Genomic DNA, 10810 nt, shown 5'->3' on the forward strand with positions numbered 1-10810 from the left:
ATTTAAAAGACATCTCAGGTCCATGTTGTAGCTGCCGACTGTGTAATGACCCCCACTATGAAGGCACAGAGGTAACAGCACCAGTTTCTGGGCACCCAGTGTAGGTCACAAAGCACGAAGGGCATTGTGAGATGGTTTAACACTTTGCTGCTCAGGGCTCAGAAGTGTACATGCTTGGAGTCTTGGGGACATTTAGAAGCTACTCCTTAGAGTATCTTTCCAGAGACAGTGGAAGAATGGGAACAACTCGTTTCTCCTTCTGAGCCTTTTACTTTTTCAGGAGGTTGTTAGCACACATGGCGTAAGACATTCTGAGGCTGTTACGTCATGAACACACATGGTGTAAAATATTCTAAGAGACCAGAGGTCTCATGTTGGGGAGGAAAGGCCACAATCCTAACAGATCTCTGTAGAAATGAAGAGCCAGATCCGGGGACAAGGTGGAAGAGAACACACTTTTTTCACAGATCTGTCACGCACAGTGTGACTGTCTTCAGAAGCAGGTATGGGAAACCAGACATTGAGCTACAGGAGGAGGCCGGGGTCTTCACTCGAGATAGTTTTTAATGTCTTTGAATCCGGCTGGCAGTCAAGTGCCTTTTCCAGAATAGGCCAATGAAGACAAGTCCAGTTTGGTGTTTAAAGCTTTAGTTAGCTCCCTGGCCAGCAGCTCATGCAGAGACATGCCATCATGGGAGTACACCCAGTTCTTCCCGGTCCAGTCATAGCGTTTGGGGCCACTGCAAGACAAAACAAATTCAAAGTAAGTAGGTGAGGACCCCCTTCAGGAGAGCCACTATGTTTGGACTAAATCAATCTGTATATTTATGTATATATGTATTATCTATCTATCTATCTATCTATCTATCTATCTATCTATCTATCTATCTATCTATCTATTTTTGTTTTGTTTTTCAAGAAAGGATTTTTCCCTGTGTAGTCCTGGCTGTCCAGGAACTCAATCTGTAGACTAGGTGGTCTTGAACTCAGAGTCCCACTTGTCTTTGACTCTTGAGTGCTGGAACTAAATGCATAAAATGGCCACCACTGCCCAGCTTATCTATCTATCTTTGAAGATTCTTACTCTGTATCCCAGACAGGTAGCCAGGACCTCACTTGTAGCGCTTTTTCTGTCTCAGCCTAAGCGCTGGGATTATCAGCAACCCCATTTGACTGGACTGAATCTTAAACCACGGGGCCATGGTTTAAAAAAAAGCTCAAGGTCCAGCTCATGACTCTATTGCCAGGGGTGGAATCTTTATATGGTAATCTCCCAGCTCCCAGGGGAGGGAGCGGCTTCCCTCCACCAAGTCTCCTGGCCATGGTCTGTCTCACTGCAGGCCCAAAGGCAACAGGGACTAAAGTCTCTGACACTGTGAACCAAAACCAATGCCTCTTCCTTTCAATGAGGAGCTAACCACATCCACAGAGCTGCCTGCCACCCAGAGACCAAATGCAGCTTTACAGTGACGTGCAGTGAGGTGAACCTTTGCTGTCCTCAGCATCTTCCTGAGGGTGATCGCACAGTCTGTTCTCTGGAACACTCCACAGCCCTGCTGCCATGGATCTCTCTGCAGCACATTCCACCGCTTGCTGTTCCTAGGACACATGCCGTCTTACAGCCAGGTTTGGGAAGTGATGCTAACTGTGTACCATGGATGTGATGACTGATGGCCAACCTGCACGATTGTGTCACCTCTAACTCTGTCTACCTCCAAAACACCCCTATTACCCTGAAAGAAGGCCAATACCTACTAATCAGCTACCTTGCCTCTTCCAGCCTTGGCTACCACCTGTGCTATTATTAAAAACTTTTTTGGGCATGGTGGTGCATGCCTTTAACCCCAGCTGTTGGGGGATTGAGGCTGGCTTGGTCTATACAGTGAGTTCCAAGTGAGCCGGGGATCCAAGGTTTCTTAGTCAGGGTTTCTATTCCTGCACAAACATCATGACCAAGAAACAAGTTGGGGAGGAAAGGGTTTATTCAGCTTATACTTCCCCATTGCTGTTCATCACCAAAGGAAGTCAGGACTGGAACTGAAGCAGATCAGGAATCAGGAGCTGATGCAGAGGCTATGGAGGGATGTTCCTTACTGGCTTGCTCCCCCTGGCTTGTTCAGCTTGCTTTCTTCTAGAACCCAGGACTATCAGCCCATGGATGGCACCACCCACAAGGGGCCCTCCCACCCTTGATCACTAATTGAGAAAATGCTTTACAGCTGGATCTCATGGCCGCATTTCCTCAAGGGAGGCTCCTTTCTCTGCAATAATTCCAGCTTGTGTCAAGTTGACACACAAAACCAGCCAATGTACAAGGTAAGACCCTGCCTCAAAAAACCAACAAAACAAAACTTCCTTCTTTCAACAGGGTCTCACATAGCCTCAGCTAGCCTCCAATTCCTTATATAGCCAAGGATAACCCTGAACTCTTGACCTTCTTGCCTTTATCACTCAAGTGTTGGAATTACTGGCTTGCTCCATAATTTCTAGCTAAAAGTAGTTTTCTTTATTGAAAATTATCTCTCAGTGTGTCCCCATATGCCTTCCTTATCTGTTGCTGCATCTACTCCACTCTTCAGGTGAGAGGAGAAAGTATTTGGGATGTGATTTTATACCACCTCCTAATATTGCTACTTTTGAGAGGAGTGACTTCTTGGGAGTTTCTTACATCACTGCAATGTGTCCACAAAAGGGAAGGGGGGACCTGTCTAATCTTTCTCTGTTTCCCATCCTGAGATGGGACATTGCTTTTACACATTCTCCCATCATGGCGTGCCATTGTACAAGATGCTAAACTAGTGACATCCCTTATATCCCTCAGTCTTGGACTCCGAACCTTGAAAACCATGAGATAAAGAAACCTTCCCCTGCTCGGTAGTGGTGGCGCACACCTTTAATCCCAGCATTTGGGAGGCAGAGACAGGTGGATTTCTGAGTTTGAGGCCAGCTTGGCCTACAGATTGAGTTCCAAGACAGCCATGGCTACACAGAGAAACCCTGTCTTGAAAAACCAAAAAGAAAAAAAAAAAACCTTTCCCCTTTATCAGTAACTTGTCTCAGGTATTCAGCTGTAGCAACATGACACAGTACTGTGGACAAATCAGTAGCTGGTTTTGTCATGATCTGTTATTCTAGATGTATAAGATGGTTGTCTTAAGTTCTAGCTCCTCATGGCCTGGACAACAGAAGACACAGTAACAGACAATGATGGTAAAAGAGAACCCTGGGAGTTCACCATCTGGGACCTGGGATACCCAAGTCCACTGGAAGCGCTCGAGGGAGCTTTCAAAGACAGACTAGAAGAATGGGGATGGGTACAGCTTAGCAGTACAGTGCTTGAGCGGTCCCAGCATGGGCAATGCATTGTTAGATCTCCAGCACCACAAAACCCAAGAGGAGACTGAGGTGAGGTGGGAAGGCAGTCTCCGCAGGTAGAGGGAAGAGATGGGGAGAATCTTGTGTAGGTATAAATGCATGAAGGCTTTTAATATTGCCAATCAAATGCTGGACAATACAGAGAAAAGGGAAAATGGACAGGAAGGGCTTCTCTTACAAGAGCAGAAACCTCTGAACACTAAGGACCCAGGCCACATTAAAGCAATAGAAAGCCAGGAGAAACCAAAGAACATTCTTTGGTTCTGCCCCGAAGCCCCGCTATCAGGTAACCAGGTAGAATTTGAACAACTCAGCACCTCTCCACATTGTCCAGGGCTCTGAGCCCAGATTCTTGGGCCCAGGAAATATTGTCTTCACAGGACCTCAAAGGTTTTCTTCTGAAATAAGAAATTATAACCATGGTCCTGTGAAAGATAATCTGGATAAATGTGAACTTACTTCCGTGGTGATGGAGGGAGGGCTCAGTGGTTAAGGACGCTTGCTGCTCTTCAGGAGTGGTTTGACCTCTTGCACTACCCTGGGTTGCTTACAACTGCTAGTGACTACAGCTGCAGAGGATCTGACTCCCTCTTCTGGCTACTGTAGGCATGGGCACTCAACCACACCCATACCCACACCTATGGACACATAAATGAAAATAAGCACCCTCCTTTATGAAAGTAAGTGTGAGGAAGCGGAGGACTCATGAGATGCCCCCCAAGTCTCTCATATAAATTAATTTTTAAAATAGATAATCTGTTTTTTAAATTAATTGTTTTTTTGTTTTGATATATGAGTGTTCTGTCTGCATGTATACCTGCAGACCAGAGGAGGGCATCAGATCCCTTTATAGATGGTCATGAGGTACCATGTCATTGCTGGGAATTGAACTCAGGACCGTTGGAAGGGCAGTCAGTGCTCTTAACCGCTGAACCATCTCTCTAGCACCTAAATTTCAGGTTTCAAATGTATTTGTTTTATATGCATTGGTGTTTTGCTTGCATATTTATCTGTGTGAGGGTGTCAGAGCCCCTGGAACTGGAGTTACAGACTGTTGTGAGCTGCTATGTGGGTGCTGGGAACTGAACCTGGGTCCTCTGGAAGAGCAGTCAGTGAGTGCTCTTAACCACTGAGCCATCTCTCCAGCTCCAACTACAGGCTTAAAAAGAGTTTCTTGTAAGTGACAAATTACCCCGTAGTGAATGTGGGCCACCTGACACGGATGCCAGGATTTGAACTTTAGCCCTCATGCTGGAGCAGAAGGGGCTCTTAAGCCATCTCTCCAGCCTTGGTAATAGTTTTGTTTGCTGTGTGTTCGTTGTGGTGCTGAGATTCCAATCCAGGGCCTTCTCTCTCATGCTAGGCAAGTTCTCTGCCACTGAGCCACACCTTGGTGCCTTTTTAAAACGGCCAATACCATTAGGCTTTCAAAGAATTCCACACTGGTTCTAGCTGAGATTTCCCACTTTTCCTTCAGAATGTCTTCAGTACTGCTGATGAGACTCAGCAAGGTTAGTGTGAAGGCTCCCCGTGGGCATCTCTCAGCTGTTCCCAGACCACTGACGCTGCAGCTGCATACTCATCAGTAAGTCCTTCATTCTGAGACAGGAGCTGACTGCAGTGCATCCTGCTGTTCCTTCAACTGCAGGCACGGCCATGGGGCAGGCATGAGGCTGGGGCCACTGGGGCTGCTGCTAAAAATCACTGTCCCATTGTGATGGAGTCTGAGCCCAGTTCTGCCAGCAGAATTACTGAGACCTTTAAAGTAGGCCAAGAGTTAAAGTTTAACTTACTTTGAGGACAAAGTGCAAGTTTTCTCAGATACTACAATATAAAAAATTCCTCCTTCCCTTCCATTGTAGGAATTGAACCCAGGGCTTATAGATTACTGGATAAGCACTCTATCACAGAGATACGCCCCCAGCCTTCAAAGTAGTTTTTTTTTTTTTTTAAAGATCTATTTATTTATTGTGTGTACGTGAGTATACTGTCACGCTCTTCAGACAGACCAGAATTGGGCATTGGATCCCACCAGAGATGGTTGTGAGCCACTAAGTAGCTGCTGGGAATTGAACTCTAGAGCAGTCAGTGCTCTTAAACACTGAGCCATCTCTCTAGCCCCTCAAAGTAGCTTTTTAATTAATTATATATATATTTATTGCATATATATATATTGATAAATATATGTGTATATATTTATTGCAGGCATGTGCCACTGTACCTACCAAAAGTGGCTTATGTATAGCCCTGGCTGGCCTGGAACTTACTAGGTTTGCTTATTTGCTTTTGCGATAGGGTCTTACATGATAGCCCAGACTAGTCTTTGAACTGGCTACGTAGCAAGGCAGGCCTGAATTACTGCCTCAACTCCCTGAGTGCTGAGACTATAGACATGTAACACTGTACCTGGCAAAAGTTTCTTTTTCAAAGGCAAGCCAGTGACTTTTCTTTTCTGGGCAATGATATAACAGAGAAAACCAGTCTGGGCCAGGTTCTGAAAAGTTCCTTCTGTTTCGTTTCGGGTCTTGTCAACATCCTGATGCCTGAGGATAGCAACCAAGTTATCAACAGGGAGAAGTGTTCAACTACGAGCCAGCCTCCCTGCCGAGGCAAAGGCAGTGACGGATGGACGGACACCCTCACGGACACCCTCGCAAACGGTCCCCAACAGTGCATTCCACATGAGTTTACTTCTCATGGATTTTGACTTCTGAACATACCTGGAGGGAGAGGACAACCAGATTTGCTTGTTTGGGGTCTGCTTGTTGATTACATAGGTTCCTAGATCCCCGCCCAGCTTAATGGTGAGCACGCCACCCTAGGGGTTCAGATGGAAGAAAGTGTGAAAAAAAATAGATCAGTTAGTACTGTGATATATATATATATATATATATATATAAATCCCTGACCCCCTCTAACCCTGAGAGTAATGTTTTTACTATACAAGTTCCTATTTTTGAATACACACACACACACACACACACACACACACACACACACTCATATCTCAATGCTTTTCATGTATCTACGGATATAACCGACACCATTAAGAAATGGGGGCTGAGGATGCAGCTGGGGAAGCCTCATGTTCAGTTCTTGGTACCAAAACCAAACAAAATGTAGTATTCCAAAACAGGAGCTTATATGGTTAGAATGTTACTCTCAGGGTCAGAATGGACCAGAGATTAGTTTTACTTTTATTTATGCGTGTGTTTCTGTTCAGGTATCTGGGCATGAATGCCCTTAGAGGCCAGAAGATGCACAGGACAGCTGCAGGGCTGGACTTACAGGCATCTGTAAGCCATCTGATGTGATATTGTTGCTGGGATCCAGCCTCTGGCTCTCATGATAAAGTAGCCAGCGCATAACCACTGAGCCATCTCTGCAGCCATCACGAGTGGATGAATCGTAATAACCTATGATGAATGCTTGAAGCTCATAGCGCTTTCTCTCTGCCTGTGTGGTCCTCAGGACAAGTTAAGTCTTGCCTGAGATCCTAGAAATGGTAAACAGGACTGCTAGCTTACGGCCCTCCACTGCCAACTGGAACACGTACAAAGGCAGGCTAAATTCTAACAGCGGCTGCCCAAGTATCAAACCTGACAGGCCCATCATGAAAACACAGAAAGAAAGCGATTGTGGTGGCAAGATCTGTAAGGTCCAGGTTTGGGAGGCCAAGGTGGGAGATGGTGAGTTTGAGGCCAGCAGGCTGCAGAACAAATGCGAAACAGAAAAAAGAGAGAAGAAAGTAATCAATTCCCCGCCTTGTTTGTCTCAGAAGAGCTGGGAGAGCAGGCCCAGCCTACCTGTGTTATTTCCAGGCTCTTCCCAGGCATCCAGCAAGTGCTTAAGACTCCATAAGGCTTTATTCCCCTCTAAAAAGCCTCACACTCCCAAAAGACTGGCCAGTCCATTTTTGCCCAATATATGAACATTTAAATTTGAAAGCACCCAACAAAGGAGCCCTTCACTCTGAAAGCTTTAGTCTCCTTAGAAGGCAGGATATGAAACAAAGGCTAGGCACTAAGTACACTCCAACAGGGCCCTGTGTTGCTTCTGGTAAGCAGGTGGGAGCCTCTTGTTGCCCAGATGTACCACGGCCTTTCTCTGCACTCTGCAGAGGGCTCGTCCAATCAGGAGTCTTGGAATAATTCTCACAGCACACTCTTAGAAACACAGCCAGTCATTTATATGAACGCTAGAGGCTGGGACGGATAATAATGTAACTAATAAACATGGGAGGGGCCAGTAGTGATCCCCCCTCTCCCTCCCTCCCCTCTCTCTAAGATAGGGTTTCACTAGGTAGTTCAGGAAGGTAACAAACTTGTAATATTTGTGCCTCTGTTTGCCAAGGGCCAAGCATGTGTCACTATGCCCAACTTCTTTCTGCCTACCTGCCCATCTGTCTTTTTCTTCTTTTAAATAATAATTTTATTTTTTTTCTGATTCAAACAAAACAACACAGAAAGAAATAGGGCTGAAGCTGAGGCCCCCTCGGGAGAGTCCTTGCCTGTGACACACAAGGCACAGGGGTGCCCTCCCCACATGGATCAGGCTTCGTAATCCCAGGGTTCAGGTGATAGATGATCAGAAATTCAAGGTCATCCTTTGCTACATCCTAGTTGAGGCCAGCCTGGGCAACATGAAACCCTATCAAAACAAAACAAAACAACCATAAAACTAAACCAAAACCAAACCAAACCAAAACACAAAACAAACAAGCTATGCAAACCAAATCAAACTCACAAAACTCCATCTCCTGATGGAGATGTGGGCATTCAAGTAGAACAAACCCAGCAGGACCCTCAGGAGACATACTAATCCCTCTTTATTTAGACCAAGGGTTCACAACCTTTCTAGTGCTGAGACCTTCAATCATATATATATATATATATATGTTTTATTTATTTATTTATTTATTTATTTTATTTTTTTGGTTTTTTGAGACAGGGTTTCTCTGTGTAGCCCTGGCTGTCCTGGAACTCACTCTGTAGACCAGGCTGGCCTGGAACTCAGAAATCTGCCTGCCCCTGCCTCCCAAGTGCTGGGATTAAAGACATGTGCCACCACTGCCTGGCAATCATAAAATTTTTGTTGCTACTTCATAACTAATTTTTCTACTGTTATGAATCATAAAGTATTTTTGAAGTTAGAGGTTTGCCAAATGGGTCACAACCCACAGGTTGAGAACCTCTGACTTAGAGCCCAGTGTGAGCCAGGATCTGTGTCTAGACCCATGTGGTTAACTGTTTTCAACTAGACCACAGTGTGGAGGTAGGAATCACTATAGTTTTATAAAAGAGGTTCACAGTAGCAAAAAAATAAAATAAAATATTAGCGAAGAGGGCTGGAGAGATTGCTCAGCAGTTAAGAGCACTGACTGGTCTTCCAGAAGTCCTGAGTTCAAATCCCAGCAACCACATGGTGGCTCACAACCAACCATAATAGGATCTGATGCCCTCTTCTGGTGTGTCTGGAGACAGCGACAGTGCACTCACATATATATAATAAATAAATAAATGTTTAAAAAATATTAGCAAACAGCAGAGTTGATTTGAAAAGCAGGGCTGTTTGGGCTCAAAAACAGTTTTTCTTGCAGGCAACTCCTTCACCCTCCTGAGCCTTTGTTCTCAGCTGCTAGTTTATACATTTTCTCTCTTTTATCTTTGGGGGAAAAAAACCCATTAAATTTGCCTGTAACTAAGTTACACAGTAGAGTAGTATTGAGTACATTCATATTGTTACTCTAGAGCCATTCAGAAGTATCTCCACATTGTAAATACTGAAACAGTGTATACACATTCTCCCAAACACACGGCTCTTTACCCCACTCTACAGCTTCGCGCTTCTGGATATAGGTTAACTGACTGGGTGAAATCAGTCACCTCTGACTTACCCGGGCAGTAAATGTCCCCCATGTGTTCCACCCTACATGGTGAGGCCTACAGGTCCAGTGCAAATGAATACCAAGGAGTAACTCTCTAGGTGTGACTTCCAGGTCCGCTCTCCTTCCTAACCGGCCTGGGCCTGAACAACTTGCATCACTCTGGCCTGGCTCCTAACATCTGGCTGGCCTCCTCAAGGGCTCCACACCTGTTCCTGTCATCTACTACAGCTAGTGACCACACCAGGAACAGCTCTCCTAACCACTGCGTCCTCAATTTACTCTCTGATCCCCAGTCTCTGGAGAGATCCAGGAGTGCATAGTAACTAAACAGATGTGTGCTCCAAAATCAAAAACAACCAAGCAAAAGCCACTCCTGGGAGACCGAGCTTACAGAGCTTAGGCTGTCTTCCAGCATCGTCCCTGCAGTCCCCTCTTGCTCCAGGACTGCGCAGGTGCCCCTGGGAATGTCACCTGGAGCTCTCTCTCCACTTGGCAGAGTCCTTGCAGCCTCTCTCCTGCTTTGAACTACCTCAGCATCAACTTGTATGTGAAGAAGCCTGCTGTCCCCTGACCCCCGCTCCCACCATTCCGAGTCCCTAAGAATAGGCCATCTCGTTCTCAGACTCAGTCAGCATCTGCATGCTTCTGCGCAAACAAGGGAATGATGTTATATTTGTGGATGGATGAACCATTGGACGGTGACCAAGCGCACTCTATGGTACTATCTGCCAAAGTGAAGGGCAAGGTTGCCTGGGCAGAGATCATGGAGCTCAGCGCCTCCTGTCAGCCAGGATACAGTAATTAGACTCTTCCCCCAGGCCTTCCAGCTATTCCAAATGACAGAGGCAGGCGGGAATAAGCCAGCTGCTACGGGGCTTACCCCGGGCATTAAGGCATTTAGAACTGTCTGCAAGTAGATTACACAGAGAAGGTTTTCAGCTCCCCAGTGTCATTCTTTAGCCAATGTGAATCCATTTTGGGAGCGTGGGTATATTTAAGAGCGGGGGGTGGGGGGGACCTGTGTTACTCAGACTTTCCTCGCTGTGATAAATATCTGAGAAAACAAGGAAAGCTCGACACAGTCCATGGCTGCTGGCTGTGTCGTTTCAGGGCTGTGGCATGGCGTGGCACACAGTGGTGGAAGGGTATGGTGGGAAACCGTTCCTCAAGGCAGCCAGGAAGCAAAGAGGGGAAAGAGACTACCGATAAGAAACATCCTTCAAGACGTTCCGCTAATGACCTACTTCTTCCAACCTCCCACGGCCACAGCTCCGGCCATACTCTCCACTGTTCCCCTGTGGTCCAGAGTCTCGACTCCAGCTTTGGATCAATGTTTCACTTAGGTCAGGGACCTCATGACCCAATCACCTCTCAGTGACACCACCAGCTGGGAACCTGGCCTTCAACGCATGACTCTCAGAGGGTATCCAGATCAAACCACAAGAGAGAGAAACAAACTACTGAGCACTTGCTAAGGAACGGTGACCAATCAGAGGAGACCCTTGCACCAACCAATCAGAGCTGAACCAATCCCAGCTGGTCAGGCTT

General features: G+C 46.1%; 1 protein-coding gene across 3 annotated transcripts in view; it reads right to left on the minus strand.

The window, feature by feature from the left end:
* Positions 1-254: 254 nt before the first annotated feature.
* Positions 255-10810, minus strand: part of Fxn (frataxin) — a 21934-nt gene continuing 11378 nt past the window's right edge. Inside the window, exons 4-6 of one of the 3 annotated variants that reach the window (XM_031389972.1) lie at positions 6096-6193; positions 5782-5918; positions 255-740 (exon numbers count right to left, since the gene is read on the minus strand). In XM_031389972.1, coding sequence (XP_031245832.1) covers positions 652-740; positions 5782-5918; positions 6096-6193 — 324 coding nt within the window. In that variant the 3' untranslated portion in view covers positions 255-651. Of the gene's footprint in view, positions 741-4507; positions 5134-5781; positions 5919-6095; positions 6194-10810 lie in introns of those variants that run through there. The other 2 variants (XM_031389971.1, XM_031389973.1) reach the window with 2 other exon arrangements.

This window comes from Mastomys coucha, unplaced genomic scaffold (genome assembly GCF_008632895.1).
Source record: "Mastomys coucha isolate ucsf_1 unplaced genomic scaffold, UCSF_Mcou_1 pScaffold21, whole genome shotgun sequence".
Lineage (NCBI taxonomy): Eukaryota > Metazoa > Chordata > Mammalia > Rodentia > Muridae > Mastomys > Mastomys coucha.